The 24,650-nt window shown below is 42.6% G+C and overlaps 1 protein-coding gene across 1 annotated transcript in view; it reads right to left on the bottom strand.

The window, feature by feature from the left end:
- The window catches only part of HSD17B4 (hydroxysteroid 17-beta dehydrogenase 4), a 104,822-nt gene extending 96,359 nt beyond the window's left edge, over positions 1-8,463 (bottom strand). The window contains exon 1 of the mRNA XM_055429357.2: positions 8,250-8,463. Coding sequence (XP_055285332.2) covers positions 8,250-8,307 — 58 coding nt within the window. The 5' untranslated portion in view covers positions 8,308-8,463. The remainder of the gene's footprint in view (positions 1-8,249) is intronic.
- Positions 8,464-24,650: the final 16,187 nt, after the last annotated feature.

The raw sequence follows: 24,650 nt of genomic DNA, 5'->3' as shown, positions 1-24,650 counted from the left end.
GGAGCTGGAAAACGTAAAACTATACTTTACACCCATTTTATCTACCATTTCCTACATTCTACCTAGCTTCTAGGATGCTAGATGTGATCTGTGTTCCACCGTTAAACGCATGTGCATGAAAACGCACACAAAATGAAATTTGGAAGGAGGAAATGAGGCAGAAGTCACTGTACTGTGACAACTGGCCAGTGCTGCTGGTTAGGAAACCAATTTCCTGAAGCTTTCTAGGTATTAAGTGGATATACTGGCAGCTTCTAGATCAAGCTCCCTAATCTCTGGATGGCAACTTCCATTCTCTAGGTTCATAGAGCCAGTGACTATTTGGGCAGTGGCAGTTCCAAGGGCAGCCTCAGAGACAGTGGCTCCACTAATGGGGCAGTTTTACAAAAGCCAAGTGCTTCTACTGAGCCCTTTCCTGTTTCAAATATCTAACAGTTTCTACATTCTGCTCTGAACCTTGACTACATAATCACCACATACACACACAAAATACTTAATTCAGATTCAAAGCTATAGAATATAAATTTATACATCCAAAAATGGATACATGCCTATGTAAACTTTATAGGCAGAGAATATCTTAGGAAGACTATAAGAGACTGGGAATTAGTGGTTCACCTCTGAGTAACAGAATTGTGTGATTAGCAACAAGGAATGGAAAGCTTACTTCTGTATTTTTTCAATCATTTTAATATGTACACATTTTTAAAAATTGAACTGATAAACTTACTGGTAGTTTATCTTGCCTTGAGAACACCATGAACAGTATGAAAAGGCAAAAGGATAGGACACTGAAAGATGAATTCCCCAGGTCAGTAGGTGCCCAATATGCTACTGGAGATCACTGGAGAAACAACTCCAGAAAGAATGAAGGGATGGAGCCAAAGCAAAAGCAACAACCAGTTGTGGATGTGACTGGTGATAGAACCAAGGTCCGATACTGTAAAGAGCAATATTGCATAGAAACCTGAAATGGTAGGTCCATGAATCAAGGCAAATTGGAAGTGGTCAAACAGGTGATGAGAAGAGTGAACGTTGACATTCTAGGAATCAGCGAAGTAAAATGGACTGGAATGGGTGAATTTAACTCAGATGACCATTATATCTACTACTGTGGGCAGGAATCCCTTAGAAGAAATGGAGTAGCCATCAGAGTCAACAAGAGTCCGAAATGCAGTAATTAGATGCAATCTCAAAAATGACAGAATGATCTCTGTTCGTTTCTAAGGCAAACCGTTCAATATCATGGTAATCCAAGTCTAAGCCCCAACCGGTAACGCTGAAGAAGCCGAAGTGGAATGGTTCTATGAAGACCTACAAGACCTTTTAGAATTAACACCCAAAAAAGATGTCCTTTTCATTATGGGGGACTGGAATGCAAAAGCAGGAAGTCAAGAAACACCTGGATTAACAGGCAAATTTGTCCTTGGAGCACGGAATGAAGCAGGACAAAGGCTAACAGAGTTTTGCCAAGAGAACGCGCTGGTCATAGCAAACACCCTCTTCCAACAACACAAGAGAAGACTCTACACATGGACATCACCAGATGGTCAACACCAAAATCAGATTGATTATACTCTTTGCAGGCAAAGATGGAGAAGCTCTATACAGTTAGCAAAAACAAGACAAGAGGCTGTCTGTGGCTAAGATCATGAACTCCTCATTGCCAAATTCAGACTTAAATTGAAGAAAGTGAGGAAAACCACTAGACAGTTCAGGTATGACCTAAATCAAATCCCTTATGATTATACAGTGGAAGTGACAAATAGATTTAAGGGACTAGATCTGATAGAGTGCCTGATGAACTCTGGACGGAGGTTCGTGACATTGTACAGGAGACAGGGATCAAGACCATCCCCGTGGAAAAGAAATGCAAAAAAGTAAAATGGCTGTCTGAGGAGGCCTTACAAATGGCTGTGAAAAGAAGAGAAGCAAAAAGCAAAGGAGAAAAGGAAAGATATAAGCATCTGAATGCAGAGTTCCAAAGAATACCAAGGAGGGAGAAAGCCTTCCTCAGCGATCAATGCAAAGAAATAGAGGAAAACAACAGAATGGGAAAGACTAGAGATCTCTTCAAGAAAATTAGAGATACCAAGGGAACATTTCATGCAAAGATGGTCTCAATAAAGGACAGAAATAGTATGGACCTAACAGAAGCAGAAGATATTAAGAAGAGGTGGCAAGAATACACAGAAGAACCATACAAAATAGATCTTCATGACCAAGATAATCACGATGGCGTGATCACTCACCCAGAGCCAGACATCCTGGAATGTGAAGTCAAGTGGGCCTTAGGAAGCATCACTACAAACAAAGCTAGTGGAGTGATGGAGTTCCACTTGAACTATTTCAAATCCTAAAAGATGATGCTGTGAAAGTGTTGCACTCAATATGTCAGCAAATTTAGAAAACTCAGTAGTGGCCACAGGACTGGAAAAGGTCAGTTCAGTCCAATCCCAAAGAAAGGCAATGCCAAAGAATCCTCAAACTACCTCACAACTGCACTCATCTCACATGCTAGTAAAGTCATGCTCAAAATTCTCCAAGCCAGGCTTCAGCAATACATGAACCATGAACTTCCAGATGTTCAAGCTGGTTTTAGAAAAGGCAGAGGAACCAGAGATCAAATTGCCAACATCTGCTGGATCATCGAAAAAGCAAGAGAGTTCCAGAAAAACATCTATTTCTGCTTTATTGACTATGCCAAAGCCTTTGACTGTGTGGATCACAATTAAGTGTGGAAAATTCTGAAAGAGATGGCAATACCAGACCACCTGGCCTGCCTCTGGAGAAACCTGTATGCAGGTCAGGAAGCAACAGTTAGAACTGGACACATGGCAACAGACTGGTTCCAAATAGGAAAAGGAGTACGTCAAGGCTGTATATTGTCACCCTGCTTATTTAACTTATATGCAGAGTACATCATGAGAAACGCTAGGCTGGAAGAAGCACAAGCTAGAATCAAGATTGCTGGGAGAAATATCAATCATCTCAGATATGTAGATAATACCACCCTTACCGCAGAAAGTGAAGAACAACTAAAGAGCCTCTTGATGAAAGTGAAAGAGGAGAGTGAAAAAGTTGGCTTAAAGCTCAACATTCAGAAAACTAAGATCATGGCATCCAGTCCCATCACTTCAAGGCAATTAGATGGGGAAACAGTGGCTAACTTTATTTTTTGGGGCTCCAAAATCTCTGCAGATGGTGACTGCAGGCATGAAATTCCAAGACTTTTCCTTGGAAGGAAAGTTATGACCAACTTAGACAGCATATTAAAAAAGCAGAGACATTACTTTGTCAACAAAGGTCCCCTTAGTCAAGGCTATGGTTTTTCCAGTAGTCATGTATGGATGTAAGATTTGGACTATAAAGAAAGCTGAGTGCTGAAGAATTGATGCTTTTGAACTGTGGTGTTGGAGAAGACTCTTGAGAGTCCCTTGGACTGCAAGGAGAGCCAACAAGTTCATCCTAAAGGAGATCAGTCCTGGGTGTTCATTGGAAGGCCTGATGTTGAAGCTGAAACTCCACTACTTTGGCCACCTGATGCAAAGAGCTGATTCACTGGAAAAGACCCTGATGCTGGGAAAGATTGAGGGCAGGAGGAGAAGGGGACGACAGAGGATGAGATGGCTGGATGGCATCACTGACTCAATGGACATGAGTTTGGGTAGACTGTGGCAGTTGGTGATGGACAGGGAGGCCTGTCATGCTGCAGTTCATGGGGTCGCAAAGAGTGGGACAAGACTGAGCGACTGAACTGAACTGAATTTAAATTAATTCATAAATAAGTGAACAAATAACAAAAGGAGACAGCTAAATTATCAAGTTCTTCTACAAAGAACCCAAATTAAAAATTTTTCCAAAACTAAAAGATCATCAAATAATTTACTTTAAAATTTAATCTACTCTAAATGGATGAGCAAGAACCCAGCCAATATAGTAAGTCAAGCCGCTTCATATTTTATTAGATCAAGGCTGAAACACTAGATTTAAACATGAGGTTTTCAACGAAATCAATACTCATGACCAGAATGCAAAAAATGGTAACAAAGTGGAAAAACATCAGATGAAAGGAATGGGACACATCTCTAGTACAGATTGACCTCAGTTAATCAGAGTATTATCTCAAAACCAAGCTATCCAATTCTCTGAAAAGGTATGTGAGTAATCTACTTTTATCCTAATGACACAAGCAAACTGTACACAAATCTGTACATAAAGTTAAAAGTGAAATTCTCTTTCCTGTTTCTCTCTAACACCACCACTAGTCCATTAACAGATTCACTGTGTCCTCCCATGTTTGTGTATCTATGCTTATATAAACACCATTTAAATACTTTATGTGTCAGTCTGTCTCCCCAAATAAACTAGAAGGTTCTTAAAGGATGAGATTTATGTCATTCTTTTGCATTCCCCACAATGGCCAGCACAACTAGAGTCAAAATGAACAAAAAAATTAAATTCAAGAGCTTCTATTTTCTCTTAATCCTCTTTCAAAGCCTGTCTTAACTTTCTCCTGCACCTAAGTTCACTGTCAACCATCCTCTCTTCCGTATTTCTCTTCTGACCTTAACTTCTTTCGCACTGTCAAAAATCAGTTGATTCTTTTCTCACAGTGCTTGTTTAGTGCTCTTCTCAGTGGGTTTGACTACCCTCTTCTTCAAGTTAACAGAGTCTCTGAGACTAGCTTCCTGGACTATTTCACTTTCTAGGTTTACACAAAGGAAGTCAAACTTCAAAGTCTCTCCTGACTTCAGAATTTCCAACTACTCACACACTTCTTACTAACTCCAGGTCTACAGCTTGCTATTATACAATCATCTCAAATTCACAATGGCCAGACTCCCTCTTCCACTGCGCAATTCCACCACTCTCACATTTCCATCCCCAGCAACTGCTACCACCATCTGCTAATAAATACAACTTCCTGTTATACCACCCATCGTGGCTAAATTGTTTACAGGCTAGACAATTCTGACAGAGAAGGCAATGGCATCCCACTCCAGTACTCTTGCCTGGAAAATCCCATGGACGGAGGAGCCTGGTGGGCTGCAGTCCATGGGGTCGTTAAGAGTCAGACACAACTGAGCGACTTCACTTTCACGTTTCACTTTTATGCATTGGAGAAGGAAATGGCAACACACTCCAGTGTTCTTGCCTGGAGAATCCCAGGGACGGCAGAGCCTGGTGGGCTGCCGTCTATGGGGTCGCAGAGTGTCGGACATGACTGAAGCAACTTAGCAGCAGCAGCAGCAGACAATTCTGAAACTTCTTCCAAGTCGCCCAATAAGCTCTTCAATATTCCAAGCTAAACAACAGCACCTGAATAGTGCCAAGATATTTCTTTTCATTTCAGAATATGAATGAGTTGGAGTCAGACTAATTCCCAGACACAGACCTGGCAAGCATTCACAGCCACACTCCTGGGATGTTCAGCAGTGATGCAGTTCTACAGATACACATCGTTAAAAGAGAACGCCAAGGCCTCAAGGGCAACAGTCTGTGTTATGGGACTGCAATCAGATCTCAGTCTTTCTTTTCTAATAACGACCGAATGTAAGTCTCAACTTTCCCACATGTATCTGCTCCAAATCAGTATTTAAATTTAATGGCTAGTAACTAACATAATCCAGGTTCTTTAAAATATGGATCAGTTTATAAACAAAAGGTGCTAAATCCAGAACTGTCCAGTAACAACTCATTAGTTCAGTTCAGTCGCTCAGTCGTGTCCAACTCTTTGCGACCCATGGACTCAGCACTCCTGGCTTCCCTGTCCATCACCAACTCCTTGAGCTTGCTCACACTCATGTCCACCATGTCGGTGATTTCTCCACTCTTCTCCAGTAGTATATTGGACACCTACCAACCTGGGGAGTTCATCTTTCAGTGTCATATCTTTTTGCTTTTCATACTGTTCATAGGGTTCTCAAGGCAAGAATACTGAAGTGGTTTGCCATTCCCTTCTCCAATGCACCACGTTTCATCAAAATTCTACACCATGACCTGTTCGTCTTGGGTGGCCCTACATGGCATGGCTCACAGTTTCACTGAATTAGACAAGGCTGTGGTCCATGTGAACAACTCATTAATACTTCACAACATCAATTTAGTGAGTTGTAATCTGCATTTACTTAATGAAACAGAATAGAAAAGTTCAAAGTGCACTGCATGTACTATGTTTCAAAAACAGATTGTGTGTGTGTGTGTGTGTGTGTGTGTGTGTACTGGGTATTGGCATATAACTGTTATTGCATACTGTGAATCACTCACTGTCAAAAAATGGCTTAAAACATGAGTGCATTACTTATTTTCAACAAAAACTAAGTGTAAACAAAATGTTTTCCCCAAAACATATGATCATGTCAAAACGAAAATAGCTATGGATATAAAACATCTGGCCACTCATTAACACTAAAGACATTTTCTAAAAAGAAGCATGAGAATCCATTTTATAAATGAAAATATGAAAATATGTATGATTTAACCCTGGTGGCTCAGAGCATAAAAAGTCTGCCTGCAAGGCAGGAGACAGAGCTTTAACCCCTGAGTGGGGAAGATCCCCTGGAAAAGGAAATGGAAACCCACTACAGTATTCTCACCTGGGAAATCCCATGGACAGAATAGTCTAGCAAGCCCTGGTTCATGGGGTCGCAAAGAGTTGGACATGACTGAGCGACTGACCTCACTTCAACTGTCAGAACTCCATTGTGACTTTTAATATATAATTTAAATTAATTCTGCATTAGGTCCATTCTTGGTATAAGGCACTACCAGTGGGTAATCAAAGGCCCATAAGGTCAAGATTCTTGCACTTCAGTTCACTTCAATTCAGTCACTCAGTCGTGTCAGAATGAGACCCCATGAACTGCAGCACGACAGGCTTCCCTATCTATCACCAACTCCCGGAGCTTACTCAAACTCATGTTCATTGAGTCAGTAATGCCATCCAACCATCTCATCCTCTGTTGTCCCCTTCTTCTCCCACTTTCAATCTTTCCCAGCATCAGGGTCTTTTCCAATGAGTCAGTTCGCATCAGGTGGCCAAAGTACTGGAGTTTCAGCTTCAGCATCAGTCCCTCCAAAGAACATTCAGGACTGATTTCCTTTAGGATTCACTGGTTGGATTTCCTTGCAGTCCAAGGGACTCTCAAGAGTCTTCTCCAACACCACAGTTCAAAAGCATCAATTCTTCAGCATTCAGCTTTCTTTATAGTCCAATTCTCACATCTATACATGACTACTGGAAAAACCACAGCTTTGACTGGATGGACCTTTGCACTTGGAATAGTGTAAAATCTCACTGCAAAGCATCCATGTAGGTATAAGTAGTTTGTCTTAATTTTTGTCCTTTAAAAATAGAGTTATTTCACATAACAATCTCCACTTTGCTTCTGAAATACAGGAAGGTCGGGCCCACTTCAGAAAGACCTCTGCTCTCCAGTTCCTAATGCCCCACCCCACACTCACTTTACTCCTTTATCGCCTGGCTAAGCCCAGCAGTCACTTGAGTTTACAACTCCATGCCAAGACTCCAGTGGACTTGACAGTACTGTGCTTGGCTTGATAAGCATACAAAGTCCAAAAAGGAGAACTCTTACCAGATGCGTTTTTTAAAAAGAAGGCCCTCTCAAGAGTTTAAAAATCATCCGACAGAGGAAAAGACAACTGACTTTTCAAAGGCAAGGGGCTGACATCTCTACTACTGGGGGCAAGGAAGGGGTGGGAAGTGATTCCAATCACCAGATGGCTTTTCTGCCATGTTTAGAAGACTTGACAGAGGCCTAGAGAGTCTACTGACAGGAAGAGTTGCAATTGATACGCACAGATGAGCGCTGGAATAAACTCCCACCTAGTTTTGCAACCCGCAGCCCATCCCGGCCTCTGTCCTCTCCAGATCCGAAGCCTTGAGGGGCCGGGGCGGGGGTGGAGGTGGGGAGAGCTGCGCCAGGAGTTTCTGGGTCCCCACTCAAGGCTGGCCAGCCCCACCTCTCCACCCGCAGGAGATTCGGAGACCTGAGAATAGTCATTGTCCGTCCTCCTACTCCCACCCCACCGAGTCCAATCGCTCGCTCCCCAAGCCGCCTAGTCACCGCGGCCCGCAGCCCAGAGGCTAGGACCGCAGCTATAGCTGCGTGCGGAACCCCGACCAAAGCGGGTAAATTAAAAAAAAAAAAAAAAAAAGTGGGGGCGAGGGGGTTCCCAGCAGGACAGTGAGCTGGACATCCGCCCTCCAGCCATCGTGTACTCACCTCCCCCCGCGCCGGTAACCAGTACTACCCTCCCGTTGAATCGCAACATCGAGGCCATAAGTCGAGTCTGCAGCGGCACACACACACACTAGCAGAAACAGTGCAGAGTGGACTTCAGACTGCGAGGCAGGTAAGACGGAGGGAGTGGCGGGGGCAGGCTGGTAGCGACCTGCCAGCTTCTGAGGAGAGGGACGACGTAGTTTACCAAGCGCGCCTGCGCGGAGATCCCTTGGCACTCTGGGAAATGTAGTCCAACATGCCTCCAGTCGCGGCCCTGCTCAAGAGACTTGGCTTAAAAGGACCAGTTCTGCCGCAGGAAGTAATGGGAGCTCGTAAGATGGCAACTCACTCCAGTTCTCTTGCCTGGAAAATCCCATGGACGGAGGAGCCTGGTAGGCTGCAGTCCATGGGGTGGCGAAGAGTCGGACACGACTGAGCGGCTTCACTTTCACTTTTCACTTTCACACATTGGAGAAGGAAATGGCAACCCACTCCAGTGTTCTTGCCTGGAAAATCCCAGGGAGGGCGGAACCTGGTGGGCGTCCGTCTATGGGGTCGCACAGAGTCGGACACGACTGAAGCGACTTAGCAGCAACAGCAGCTAGATTTGTTTGGTAAAATTGCTGACTCTGCTCACTTTATTTATCCTCTAATCATGGTTTTGTCATTCACTCAGCAAGTGTTTCCTAGATTTAGGTGAGATTGTAGCTCCTCTCTGGTAATAACTTTCAGAAATAGCCCCTTAGAAGTAAAGGAACACTCACCAATAGATAAACGATTTCTAGGATTCTGGCAACCCACTCCAGTGTTCTTGCCTGGAGAATCCCAGGGACGGGGGAGCCTGGTGGGCTGCCGTCTATGGGGTCGCACAGAGTCGGACACGACTGAAGTGACTTAGCAGCAGCAGCAGCAGCAGCAGCAGGATTCTAATACCTGGATCTCTAGGAAAGAGAGTACAGTCATTTGACACTATTGAAATTTGGGTACAGATAATTTTTTGTTCTTTGGAAGGACTAATGCTGAAGCTGAAGCTCCAATACTTTGGCCACCTGATGCAAAGAGCCAGGTCATTGGAAAAAACACTGATGCTGGGAAAGTTGAAGGTTAAAGGCAAAAGGAGAAGAGGGCAGCAGAGGATGAGATGGTTAAATAGCATCAGCCACTCAATGGACATGAGCTTGAGCAAACTCTCAGAGACAGTGAAGGACAGGGAAGGCTGGCGTGCTGGAGTCCATGGGGTCACAAAGTGTCAGACACGGCTCACCAACTTTTGCTATGTGGGGTTGTTCCATGGACTTTAAGGTGTCTAGCAACATCCCTGACTTCTGCCCACTAGTAGCACCCACCAAGTCACAAAAATCAAAATTGCCTCTAGACTGCCAAATGCCCTCAGTTGAAGTGGGTTGGGGATAACCCCCGAATGAGAGCACTAGTTTATACTAAGATAAAGTAAGCTTCAGAACTAACATTTTTGGAAACATAATTTTACTAGGAAAATTAAACTTTAATCTTTATTTGGCAAGTCCAACAATGCTTGGACTGTGATGAAAGCTGATCGCCGAAGAATTGATGCTTTTGAACTGTGGTACTGGAGAAGACTCTTGAGAGTCCCTTGTACTGCAAGGAGATCCAACCAGTCCATTCTAAAGGAGATCAATCCTGAGTTCATTGGAAGGACTGATGCTAAAGCTGAACCTCCAATACTTTGGCCACCTCATGCGACGAGTTGACTCACTGGAAAAGAGTCTGATGCTGGGAGGGATTGGGGGTGGGAGGAGACGGGGACGACAGAGAATGAGATGGCTGGATGGCATCACCGACTCGATGGACATGAGTTTGAGTGAACTCCGGGAGTTGGTGATGGACAGGGAGGCCTGGCGTGCTGTGATTCATGGGGTCGCAAAGAGTCAGACACGACTGAGCGACTGAACTGAACTGAACTGAAACAATGCTTTCTAGTTACTAAATAGCTTCAATATTGTCCAATCATCAAGCATGAAATTTCATTTTGGGTATTTTCATGCACCTTAACATAGCTGAATTGAACACATGAATCCTCACCTACTGTCTCATAAGCCAATATCTTAGGGAAAGAGGAATTTGAGCTCTTTTAAATAATGGCTATGTCGGGTTTCTGATTACGATGACTCCATTTGTTCACTCTCAACACATTATCTCTGTCCAAAACATAGTGACAATAAATAAAATATAAAAAGAGAATTATAAAGCTAGGGTCAAACATAAGATAAAAATCTTTGTATTTTCGGAGAGCAACCCAAAGAAGAGAATGCGGCTACACTCACAGATCTGTTCTCACGACTCACTGGAATCCAAACGCAGAAGAAGAAAAAGTATAGCTGGAAGGTAACTGTGATAAGAGAAATTGGAGCTTGGCTCAGTGAGACGTCATCAGGTAGAGTCCTTCTGTTTAATACTTTGTTTTTTTTAGATAGCCATTCTGAAACTCTGCCTGGGGCTCAGAGTGTATATATTATAGAAACAAACTTCTCCTGTGAATGTCAGACATTCCTTATGAGATCATTTTACTTCTTCCTAAAATTTACCCTTTGGAAAAGAGCTTCCCAGATGAAGTGTCACGAATGAGTTACAGATGTGCATGACATAGTGATACCTTTAACCCTTACAGTTGCTGTGGGGACCAGAATAGCTCAAACCCCTAGCTGATCTCTGGCCTATAACCATTCTTATCTAGAGTTGACCCTTGAATAACATGGATTTGAACTGTGCTAGTGCACTTATTTCTGCTTCATTGACTATGCCAAAGCCTTTGACTGTGTGGATCACAAGAAACTGTGGAAAATTCTGAAAGAGATGGGAATCCCAGACCACCTGACCTGCCTCTTGAGAAACCTGTATGCAGGTCAGGAAGCAACTGTTAGAACTGGACATGGAACAACAGACTGGTTCCAAATAGGAAAAGGTGTACGTCAAGGTTGTATATTGTCACCTTGCTTATTTAACTTATATGCAGAGTACAACATGAGGAACGCTGGGCTGGAAGAAGCACAAGCTGGAATCAAGATTGCTGGGAGAAATATCAATAACCTCAGATATGCAGATGACACTACCCTTATGGCAGAAACTGAAGAAGAACTGAAAAGCCTCTTGATGAAAGTGAAAGAGGGGAGTGAAAAGGTTGGCTTGAAGCTCAACATTCAGAAAACTAAGATCATGGCATCTGGTCCCATCACTTCATGGGAAATAGATGGAAAAACAGTGGAAACAGTGTCAGACTTTGTTTTTTTGGGCTCCAAAATCACTGCAGATGCTGATTGCAGCCATGAAATTAAAAGACGCTTGCTCCTTGGAAGGAAAGTTATGACCAACCTTGATAGTATATTAAAAAGCAGAGACATTACTTTGCCAACCAAGGTCCGTCTAGTCAAGGCAATGGTTTTTCCCGTGGTCATGTATGGATGTGAGAGTTGGACTGTGAAGAAAGCTGATCGCCGAAGAATCGATGCTTTTGAACTGTGGTGTTGGAGAAGACTCTTGAGAGTCCCTTATACTGCAAGGAGATCCAACCAGTCCATTCTAAAGGAGATCAATCCTGGATGTTCATTGGAGGGACTGATGCTAAAGCTGAAACTGCAATACTTTGGCCACCTCATGCGACAAGTTGACTCACTGGAAAAGACTCTGATGCTGGGAAAGGTTGGGGGCGGGAGGAGAAGGGGACGACAGAGAATGAGATGGCTGGATGGCATCACCGACTCTGTGGACATGAGTTTGAGTGTACTCCGGGAGCTGGTGATGGACAGGGAGGCCTGGCGTGCTGTGATTCATGGGGTCGCGGAGAGTCGGACACGACTGAGCGACTGAACTGAACTGAACTGAAGTTCACTTATGGGTGAACTTTTTATCAATAGTAAATAGAACAGTATTACAAGATCTGAGGTAGGCTAAATCCACGGTGTGGAACCACAGATGTGAAGGGCCAACTATAAATTATATTTGGACTTTCAGCTACGCAGAGGGTCAGTTCCTACACCCTGTGTTGTTCAAGGGACAACTGTACTTCAGTCAGAAAACTGCAGAAATATTTCATACATTTGCTCTGACTTGAAAATATTTGGGAGTTAAAGTATCAGTACTTTTCTTTTTTTAATTTGGAGACACGACTGAGCGACTTCACTTTGACTTTTCACTTTCACACATTGGAGAAGGCAATGGCAACCCACTCCAGTATTCTTGCCTGGAGAATCCCAGGGATGGGGGAGCCTGGCGGGCTTCCGTCTATGGGGTCACACAGAGTCGGACACGACTGAAGTGACTCAGCAGCAGCAGCAGCACTGGGTCTCAGTTGTAGCACATAGGATCTTTGATCTTCATTGCAGCGTTCAGGATCTTTAGTTGTGGAATACAAACTCTTAATTATGGCATACAAACCATTAGTTGCAGCATGTGGGATCCAGTTCCCCAACCAGGGGTTGAACCCAGTTCCCCTGCATTGAGAGCACAGAGTCTTAGCCACTGGACCACCAGGGAAGTCCCCAGTACTTGCTACAAGAGGCTACATTAGCTTGCTAGAGCTGCCATAACAAATACCACAGACTAATGGCTTAAAAAACAGAATTTATTTTCTCACAGTTGCAGAGGTTGGAAGTTTAAGGTCAAGGTGTCAATTGGTTGAGGATGAGATAGTTGGATGGCATCACCAACTCGATGGACATGAGTTTGAGCAAGCTCCGGGAGTTGGTGATGAACAGGGAAGCCCTGGCGTGCTGCAGTCCATGGGGTTGCAGAGAGTCAGCCATGACTGAACTGTCAATTGGTTTGGTTTCTTCTGAAGCCTTTCCTAATGACTGCAGATGACTGTCTTTTCATTGTGTCTTCATGTGGTTTTTTCTTGCAGCAGATATGTCCAAATTTCTTCTTCTCAAACAGTCACCAGTGACATTGGATTAAGGCCTACTCTTAGAGCCTCATTTTAACTTAATCTTCATTTTCAAGGCTCTATTGGTAGGTATAGAAAGGATAGTTACACAGGCAGCTGTAGAAGTCCCAGTAAGGGACTATAGATAGAGAGAAAAACTTAGAAAAATTTGGGAGACCACTGTAAGTTAAGGATCTCTCAAGAAATCGATTGAAATGTTGTGGAATGAAGCAGGCTTGCTTAACTATAAACCTGTAAGTAAAAGGATGAGCTATGCCCCAGGCCATTAGGTGAAAGAAAAATTTCAACACGCTTCTACTGATTTTAATAAGCACTATAATATTTGTGTGTTATTTGCTCAGTCATGTCCAACTCTTTGTGATCCCATGGTCCATAGCCTACCAGGCTCATCTGTCCAGAAAATTCTCTAGGCAAAAATACTGGAGTGAGTTGCCATTCCCTTTTCCAGGGGATCTTCCCAATTCAGGGGTTGAACCCTGGTCTCCTGCATTACAAGCAGATTCTTTACTGTCTGAGCCACCAGGGAAGCCAAAGTACTATGACAATCCTAGTTTAACCTCACGGGGTCAGACACTCTCCTGCCTGATAGGAAGGCAGGGCTTGTGGTATAAGCCTGACATCTACTCAAGAAAAGCAATCTTTCCCCCTCCCTCACTTTACTTTGACAATAAAATTGTAGCCCACTTAATCCTCAAACAGAGCTTCCTTGCCAGGCTGCTTGTATTGTTGTAGCCACAGTTTCTGGAAAACAAACTCACTCAGAAGGACAATGCAGATAGTGGAGTGCAGTTTATTACACCTGCAGGCCCAAGTCAGAGTCTCCTCTTAGCCAAGGACCCAGATCAGTTTTTGTGAAAACCTTATATACCCTAAGTGTACGTGCTCAACCCCACCTCCCCAAATTCTCTGAAACTAGTCTGAACAAAGGAAAAAAAAGGTACAATCCAAGTTAACTCGTGATTCTTATGCCTTAAGCCTAGGGAGTTAACAGTGGACAATTATCAATAGGTCTGTGGTCATACCCCAATAAGCATAATAGAATTTATGATTCTATTTGCTTACACAGATAATTAGGGTATTCTTTTTGGCTTCAGAGGGCCTAGGTATGAGCCCTGGGGCTCTTCCATCCTGGGAGTCTGGTTTTCCAGTTGGTATGTCTTATCCATAGACACTAGGCATATAGCTCAAAGTCCACAGTCTAGTCCAAGATGGAGTCCTGCTTTCAAGATGGAGCCTATTCTGTTTCCTCCTTCATTATCTCTTACAAGCATCCTTTGTTAATAAATCCATTTCTTACCTATTACTTTGTGTCATGCTGAATTACTTCTGTGCTGAGACTCAAAAACCTGAGCCTCTGTAAATCCAGATGTCAGGTGAGTGATTCTAGTTAAAAGATCATGGATTCAAGTCCCAAGAAGGGTTTTGACTGGGTTCGAGTTCCATGTGGATTAAAGTCCCAAACTGGGTTTCAGCCAGGTTGGAGTCCAGGTCACATGGGCTAGAGTCCCATGCAGTGTTTTGGCTGGGTTTGAATCCTGGCACAGGGGTTCAAGTCCCAATCTGAGGTGAACCGTTCCACTCTCACTAAATATACCCACATTCTCTGGTACTAGGGGATAGGATTTCAACCAAAGAATTTTGAGGGAACACAGTTCACTACCGACAGGGTTTACTGTTGATAAACTCTTACTGTTTTTACTTGAAAAAATATTCATTTCAGCCTCAGTATCAAGTGATAATTTAATTGGATATAATACTGTTGATCATGCACCATGATCAAGTGGGATTTATTCCAGGGATGCAAGGATTTTTCAATATCCTCAAACTGTAAGAGAGTGACAGTTAGACAATTCTAACTCCTTGTTGGATCTATTTCTTTTACTTTAACCTTTACTTTTCATTGCTTTTGTTATTATAATCATTATCTATAGCTATCCCACTTCAACTTGCTCAATCGTGTCCGACTCCTTGCGACCCCACGGACTATACAGTCCATGGAATTCTCCAGGCCAGAATACTGGAGTGAGTAGCCTTTCCCTTCTCCAGGGGATCTTCCCACACAGGGATCAAAGCCAGGTCTCCTGCATTGCAGGTGGATTCTTTACCAGCTGAGCCACAAAGGAAGTTATACAAAGGGCTTGCCACAGGAAATCCTACCCCTCTGGGCTTTGTTCAGCTCATAGAGAGACAATCTGACCCTGCCCACCTGAGAATGCCTGCAGAAAAGAAGAAATTAACATATGCCCTCCCCAAGGATGGCCATTCCAGGAGATTTTTGCAAGACTTATGACCTTTTTACTTGACTTCCTTACCTCCTCCCCCTCTTTGTTCTATAGAAGAATCTGGCATCCAGACCCCGATAAGATGATGATTTTGAGATATCAGTCTGCCATCTTTTTAGTCTTCTGGCTTTCTGAATAAAGTTGTATTTCTTGCCACAATACCTCATCTCCAATTTATTAACCTGCAGTGTGGCAAACAAAGTGAACTTGAGCTCGGTAACAAATTCAATCAATGTGATAGACCATGTTAACAAACTGGAGAATAAAAACCATATGATCATCTCAATGGATGCAGAAAACTCTTTTAATAAAATTCAACATCTATTTATGATTTAAAAGCAATTCAGAATGGGAGAAAAAGGGACTATGCTGCTGCTAAGTCGCTTCAGTCGTGTCCAACTCTGTGCGACCCCATAGACGGCAACCCACCAGGCTCCCTAGTCCCTGGGATTCTCCAGGCAAGAACACTGGAGTGTGTTGCCATTTCCTTCTCCAATGCATGAAAGTGAAAGTGAAGTCACTCAGTCGTGTCTGACTCCTAGCGACCCCATGGACGGCAGCCTACCAGACTCCTCCGTCTCAACATAATAAAGGCCATATATGACAAATCTGTAACCAACACCATATTCAACAGTGAAAAGCTGAAAGCATTTCCACTAAAATCAGAAACAAGACAAGAATGACCATTCTTACCACTTTTATTCAACATAGTTTTGGGAACCTTAGCCAGAAATCAAAGAAGAAAAAGGAATGTTTAAAACTGGAAGAGGTAAAACTCACTGTTTGCAGATGGCATGATGCTATACATAGAACATCCTAAAGACTCTTCCAGAAAATTACTAGAGCTCATCAATGAACTTGGTAAAGCTGCTGGATACAAAACAAATATACTGAAATCTGCTGCATTTCTATACACTAAAAGCAAAGTATCAGAAAGAGAAATTAAGGAAACAGTTTCATTTACCATCACATCAAAAAGAAATAAATAGTAATAAACCTAAGGAAACAAAAGACTTATACTCAGAAAAACTATAAGATGTTGATGAAAGAAACTGAAGATCACACAAACAGATAGAAAGATATATCCTGGTTTATTTGAAAGATTCAATATTGTTAAAATGACCATACTACCCGAGGCAGTCTACAGATTCAGTGCAATCCCTATCCAACTATCAATGGCATATTTTCACAAAACTGGAACAATAGAAAATATTTTTTAACTTGTATGAAAACACAAAAGAATAACCAAAACAATCCTGAGAAAGAATGGAGCTTAAGGAATCATGCTCCTCAACTTTAGATTATACTACAATGCTATGGTAATCAAACCAATATGGTGCTGGCATATAAACAGACATATAGATTAATAGATCAGGACAGAAAGCTCTGAGATAAACTCATGCACTATGGTTAATTAATCTGTGATGAATAAGGCAATAATACACAATGGAGAAAAGATAGTCTCTTTGGTAAGTGGTATTGGGAAAACTGGACAGCTACATGTAAAAAAATGAAATTAGAACATTGTCTAACACCATGTACAAGAATAAACTCAAAATGTATCAAAGAACTAAATGAAAGATTGGATACTATAAAATCCTAGCGGAAAACATAGGCAGAACAATTTTTGACATAAGTTGCAGCAATGCTTTTTTTGGATTTGTCTCCTATAGTAATATTTAGAAACAAAAACAAAAATAAACAAATGAAACCTAATTAAACTTAAAAGTTGTTTCACAACAAAGGAAATCATAAACAAAATGAAAAGACAATATACTGACTTGGAGAAAATATTTTCAAAGGATGCTACCAACAAGGAATTCATTTCCAAAATATACAAGCAGTTCAATATTAAAAAAAAGAAAAACAGGAAGAAGACTCAATAAATATTTCTCCAAACAGACATACAGATAGCCAACAGGTTCATGAAAAGATGCTCAATATTGCTAACTACCTTTAGTCCCCTACAGTTGAATGATTTCCATTCCAATTACATGTTTGTAAGTCCAATTTGTTCATAAGTCCAACAAAGTTAGCCTAGGTACCCAACTAACACTTTACTGGGTGTTAGGTGCACCAATATAAATAGGTTTATAATACTTTTCACACTAATAGTACATAAAAAAATTTTTTTTTTTTTTTTTTTTGTTAATCTGACAGTACAGTAATCTTAGGCTTCCCAGGTAGCTCTGTGGTAAAGAATCTGCTTGCCAAGCAGGAGCCATGAGTTCACTCCCTGGGTGAGGAAGTTCCCCTAGAGAAGGAAATGGCAACCCACTCCTGTATTCTTGCCTGGAAAATCCTATGGACAGAGGAGCCTGGCAGGCTACAGTCCATGGGGTCACAAAAGAATCGGAAATAACTTAGTGACTAAACAACAACAACAATAATCTTACAGACACATGTGGTATATATATCCAGTGGAATACTACTCAGCCATAAAAATATGATATCACATGAATGAAATCTAAAACGTGACACAAATGAAGCTATCTATGAAACAGTCACAGAAATAGAGAACAGACTTCTTGTTGCAAAGAGGGTGGGGGTGGGGGAGGGATGAATTGGGATTTTGGGGTTGGTAGATGTAAAATATTATATAATCAATAGAATGGATAAACAACAAGGTTCCGCTATGTGGCATTGAGTACTATATAGGCAACAGAAGTACTAGCTGGATTGGGGTAGAGGGTAAGGGCATGAAAGTAAGCAGGGTCAGAGCACATTTCAATGTTTGAATTTTGTGCTTAAAATATTTTAAGCAGGATTACTCCAGAAAAATGTTTTCATGGTGGAAAAATCACTCTGCCTCATTATTGAGAACTGCTTATAGGTGGAAAAGGGGAACAGATAGAAATCTATTCGGAAAAATCATTGAGACCAAAAGTAATGCAGAGGAAATGTTGATGAGTGGGTAATTTGGAGATTTTTTAAAATTAACTTTTATTGGAGTATAGTTGATTTACAGTGTTGTTTTACTTTCTGCTGTATAGCAAGCGAATCAATTATACATATATCCATTCTTGTTTTTTAGTTTCTTTTCCCGGTCATCATAGAATATTGAGTAGAGTTCTCTCTGCTATACAGTAGGTTCTCATTAGTAATCTACTTTTGGAAACGGAGTCAACAGGCCCTTGAGATTAATTGGACTTGGATGTATTGAGAATCCAACAGAAATAAGCCCCATGTTTCTAGCTGAAGAATCTGGGTTACGGTGGGCCACTCATCAGAATAAGGAATAGAGGGAGAATATCAGCTCTCGGCGGGAACATGACTTCAATTTTGGGCAAACTGCCTCCAGTAAGGGAAGTGAAGCTGTGACTGGAGACGCAGAGTGGACACTGATGGCTCTACAACTCTGAGAGTTGGTTTCAACTCTTAAGCAGAACAGGAAAAGTCTCTCTGTAGTTCAAGCCTAAATTTCCAAGAAGCAGTCCTGTCACTGCAAGCTTGCTCCTACACCAGCCCCTTGCTCTCTCTTTGTCCACATCTGCCTTTTGACCCCTTATTTTGCAGTAAGGCTAGCTTTCTTGGTGCTCAAAGATAAGAAAGCCCTTGTTCTAGGAAAGCTCAGTCCTAGGCTTTAAGCCAGGACGTCACACTGCCCAGTGCTGCCTCCAACCAGTGGGGCTGGTTGCCTGAAAGAAGAGCTCTCTTCTCAGGGGGTTGGGTATCAGGGGTACCCTATCCTAGCATCAGGCCAACGGCGAGCTTCTTTGCTTATTGCGCACAAGGAAGTTGAGGACATTTGGAATGTAGACTCGGACCAGGATGCACCCGTACCATCAGGGGTAAGCCAGTGTGACAACTCAGTGAACTGTGGTCTCCATGCTTAAAGTTACGGCTACTGCAAATGAGTAGCACCAAACCTCCTCAAACGAAATCTCACTAGGAAGCCTAGCGAGCTGAGTAGCACCTCCTTCACCAGGCTCCACCTGGTGCAAGTGCCCAGATCTTCATGCTGGGTATTTGTTTCAGTCTTGTGTTGCAGTCTTTTTTGCTTAATCCAGTAACCCCATTCTTCTGTTTAAAATAACAATAACAACAAGAAGCCACCTCAAAAAGAACAAAAGAAAGAAAGAAAGGCTGTGGGCATTATTCTTACTTTCAGAAATGTAAGTGCAAGACCAACCCAACTATGATCTTCACAAGATGTGCTCAGCCTCAGGTCTGCAACAAGACAGAGAATGAAGGCTTTCTCAACCACTGCTGGGAAGCCAACACTCCACTTCTCATGCTCACACTGCCCTAGGCCAGTTGCAGAGTGAGGTGTGTAATAGAGTACCAAAGAGGGTTGCTTTATTGGGGTGACCTATTCTCTAATTCTTGTTCTCAAGTCCTCATTCATTGGCTGGACGGGGGTGAGGGGGGCGGTTGTGAACTATAGAGTCCATGGAATTCTTCAGGCCAGAATACTGAAGTGGATAGCCGTTCCCTTCTCCAGGGGATCTTCCCAACCCAGGGATCGAACCCAGGTCTCCCACACTGCAGGTAGATTCTTTACCAGCTGAGCCACCAGGGAAGCCCATGCAAAAGAAGGGACTTAAATTTACCAATTAAGGTTAACAGTCTATTTGGGGTAAATACAATCTTGAAGGATTTCTCCCTCCTCCCTTTTCTAGACTAAAGGTCACATCATAGAAGAAAGCTTTGGCAGGGGTAGGAGTGGTGCTTAAAGTCATGCTGGCCTCTGTTACTCCCCCAAGCTACTGATAAAGCATGTGGCAGATAAAAGTTCCTTCAACATAACAAAGGAGTCTCAGTGATCCTCAACCTACCTGCACTTAGTCCCAGCTCAAGTCTATACAGGCTCTGAATCCTGTTTACATCAGTGCATGAGTTCAGGTATTCCTAGAATCTGCTGTGCATTATCTCTAACTCTCGAAATTATATTAGCAACTTCTATGTGAGTCTAAAATTATTTCAAATTTTTTAAATATTCAAATGAATGTTTAAAGCTAATAGAAATGAATCTCTTCTGTGTATTCAGGAGCCAAGCAAAACAGGAATAGGACCTTAAGCTCACTACAGAATAAAGCAACAAGGCAATTAACCTTCTGCACAGTCACTTCATGACTATTCATAGTCACTTGCACAGCAGCGTCTTCTCAGAGTCAATATCTGTCTGGTGTGTCTATCCTCTTCACTCCCCCATCTCTTCAGGCCCTGGGCAGGGAAGGGTGTTGGGTACCTGAAAACCCCACACCAACTACACGCCTATTATCTACCCTCCTAATCTTTCTCCCTTTCCCAGTGAGAATTCTACTTAGTCTTTTCTTAAGAGGAATCCAAACTCCTCCTAAATTTGGCTCTTTTCTAAGGGATTGCTCCTCTAAGGGGGCTTCCCTTGTGGCTCAAATGCTAAAGAATCTGCTGCAATGCAGAAGACCCAGGTTCTGTTCCCCCCCAGAGAAGAGCATGGTAACCCTCTCCAGTATTCTTGCCTGGAGAATCCCATGGACAGAGGAGCCTGCCAGGCTACAGTCCATGGGGTCACAAAGATAGGACATGACTGAGCAACTAACACTTTCACTCTTACAAGGGAGACACCAAGCTTTGTAACTTAGTCCTGATGGTGTGTGGAGAGCTGGGAGATCATGAAGAGATATTACAGGGAAACAGTATTTTTCTCTCTCTTGCTGCTGAATCTCTGAACCTGCTTCCTGTTGTTGGAGAATGCTTCCACTCATTTCCCTCCTCAGAGGCTGAATATAAGAGATACTTTCCCATCCTCCCTTGCAAGCAAGCATAGCACATATTCTAAGTTCTGCCAATCAGATACTTCCTCCCAAGGCTTTGAATTGGGATGGAGAGAATGACAAACTCTACAGACTCCATTCTGCTGAGAAGTGGTAGAAACAGCATTGGTATTACTTCTAGTGGCAGTGGGCAAGGTTCAATGGCAGCAGTGTCAGAGGGGTGAGTGGTGGCATCTAATATCTGCAAGGAAAATGGGATCTTCCTCAGACCACTTGGGAAATAGATCCTGGCTGTAGAGCCCTTGACCTCACGGGCTAGCCCTTCTGGAGATTTGGTCAGCTGTCACTGAGTTGCAGCTGGTTTGAGACTGCAGCTGTGCAGGGTGATTTAACACTTAGAGACCACAGTAGCCAAGTTTAATATGAAAATAGATTCATTTGGGAACCAACACAGGCTTTCCAGGAACTCAGACTGAGTAAGTCAAGATCAAGTCTTGGATGGAGATAGAATTTTTTTTCCCCTGGAATCACAAGTTCTCTAGGGGACCCTATACTATAAAGTGAGCCCTAATGCACGTGAACTTAAGACCCATTGATTTATCCTGTATACACTATTTTATATAAAATAGATAACCAACAAGAACCTGCTGTATAGCACAGAGAACTATACTCAGTATTCTGTAATAACCCATAAGGGAAAAGAATCTTTTTAAATATATATATATAGCTGTATAATTGAATCATTTTGTTGTACACCTGAAATGAATCCAACATTGTAAATCAATTATAGTTTTTTAAAATATAAAGACCCATTAATAACACCAGAAGAACTATACAAAAAAGATCTTCACGACGAAGAGAATCACGATGGCGTGATCACTCACCTGGAACCAGACATCTTGGAATGTGAAGTCAAGTGGGCCTTAGAGAGCATCACTATGAACAAAGCTAGTGGAGGTGATGGAATTCCAATTGAGCTATTCAAATCCTGAAAGATGATGCTGTGAAAGTGCTGCACTCAATATGCCAGCAAATTTGGAAAACTCAGCAATGGCCACAGGACTGGAAAAGGTCAGTCTTCATTCCAATCCCAAAGAAAGGCAATGCCAAAGAATGCTCAAACTACCGCACAATTGCACTCATCTCACACGCTAGTAAAGTCATGCTCAAAATTCTCCAAGCCAGGCTTCAGCAATATGTGAACCGTGAACTTCCAGATGTTCAAGCAGGTTTTAGAAAAGGCAGAGGCACCAGAGATCAAATTGCCATCATCCACTGGATCATGGAGAAAGCAAGAGAGTTCCAGAAAAACATCTATTTCTGCTTCATTGACTATGCCAAAGCCTTTGACTGTGTGGATCACAATAAACTGTGGAACATTCTGAAAGAGATGGGAATACCAGATCACCTGCCTGTTTCTTGAGAAACCTGTATGCAGGTCAGGAAGCATGAGTTAGAACTGGCCATGGAACAACAGCCTGGTTCCAAATAGGAAAAGGAGTACGTCAAGGTTGTATCTTGTCACCCTGCTTATTTAACTTATATGCAGAGTACATCATGAGGAATGCTGGGCTGGAAGAAGCACAAGCTGGAATCAAGATTGCCAGGAGAAATATCAATAACCTCAGATATGCAGATGACACCACCCTTATGACAGAAAGTGAAGAGGAACTCAAAGGCCTCTTGATGAAAGTGAAAGAGGAGAGTGAAAAGGTTGGCTTGAAGCTCAACATTCAGAAAACGAAGATCATGGCATCTGGTCCCATCACTTCATGGGAAATAGATGGAAAAACAGTGTCAGACTTTATTTTTGGGGGCTCCAAAATCACTGCGGATGCTGATTGCAGCCATGAAATTAAAAGACGCTTACTCCTTGGAAGGAAAGTTATGACCAGCCTAGATAGCATATTAAAAAGCAGAGACATTACTTTGCCAACAAATGTCCGTCTAGTTAAGGCTATGGTTTTTCCAGTGGTCATGTATGGATGTGAGAGTTGGACTGTGAAGAAAGCTGATCGCCGAAGAATTGATGCTTTTGAACTGTGGTGCTGGAGAAGACTCTTGAGAGTCCCTTGGACTGCAAGGAGGTCCAACCAGTCCATTCTAAAGGAGATCAATCCTGGATGTTCACTGGAAGGACTGATGCTGAAGCTGAAACTCCAATACTTTGGCCACCTCATGTGACGAGTTGACTCACTGGAAAAGAGTCTGATGCTGGGAGGGATTGGGGGTAGGAGGAAACGGGGACGACAGAGAATGAGTTGGCTGGATGCCATCCCCGACTCTGTGGACATGAGTTTGAGTGAACTCCGGGAGTTGGTGATGGACAGGGAGGCCTGGCATGCTGTGGTTCATGGGGTCGCAAAGAGTCGGACACGACTGAGTGACTGAACTGAACTGAACTGAATAACACCAGGAACAAAGCACCTCAGACCTGGCTTTTTCTCAAGCTCAACTTAGTATGTAGCAATCTAATGGATTTTTTGCTAATTTTTTTTCTTTTATCCTGTTTCCTACTTTTGGGTAGATGACCCAATGTGTACTTAATGCAGCAAGAAAATACTTTCAAGGGAAAAAAAGAGAGAATACCTACAGGAAAGAAATCTTTTTTTAATGCATCTTTCAGAGTAGGAAAGTTTATGTCCATGTAGCCTTCCTGTACCTCTGAAGCATGGTCTCTGCAGCACAGTGGGAGAAAACATGGGTTTCTGCAAAAGAAGTACATGAAAGCACAACTAACCAGGCTGGGAAGGTCCCCTGGAGGAGGGCATGGCAACCCACTCCAGTATTCTTGCCTGGAGAATCCCATGGAGAGAGGAGCCTGGTGGGCTACAGTTCGTGGGGTCACAAAGAGTCAGGCACAATTGAACAACTTTCACTTTTCAACCTTTCTATAGAAGATTTCTCCCAACAGAGTTTGGGTTCACAGACCCTGGTCAACCAGAACAGTATGACTGGTAATCTGACAAGCTCTAACAAGAAGCTCTTCTCTTTCTTCCACCCTGCAGATAATCTTAAATAAATTGGCTAGCAACTGCAATAAAGGTCTGTATTGGAATTGTTGGAATCTGGGAATGTCAGTTTTGCTTGTGATGACTGCTGCAAGTGTTTTACTAAATATCATGGGGGCGAGGCTGCTGTTACACTGACTTTTTGTAGGCTGTACTCTTTGTTATCTGTTTTGTTTTTGTTTGTTTTTCAGCAACAAAGACATCAGTGGTTCAATGCTGGGGTATCTTACACATGTAAAGCAAGGTCCTGGAGTGACACTCCACCATGTGCAAAAGACAGCAGGCAGGACATGGTGGCAGTCTTTGTTCTGTTGTGCTCTTTGGAAAAGTAAGACACAGGAGAGACTTGCAATTGGGTTAAGCCTACTGTGGAGTTTAGAGGAGTTACATCCATTTCTAGTATAACAGAGCAAGATATGGTGACCACACTTAACAGTGGCCAGTGTATAAAAGTTAAACATTTTTAATAAAAGTAGGACCATGGTTTCCAT

Source organism: Moschus berezovskii, chromosome 8, assembly GCF_049115385.1.
Source record: "Moschus berezovskii isolate FMDL1 chromosome 8, NW_MosBer_1.0, whole genome shotgun sequence".
Lineage (NCBI taxonomy): Eukaryota > Metazoa > Chordata > Mammalia > Artiodactyla > Moschidae > Moschus > Moschus berezovskii.
The sequence above is the reverse complement of the archived record's forward strand: the minus strand, read 5'-3'. Positions and strand labels throughout refer to the sequence as shown.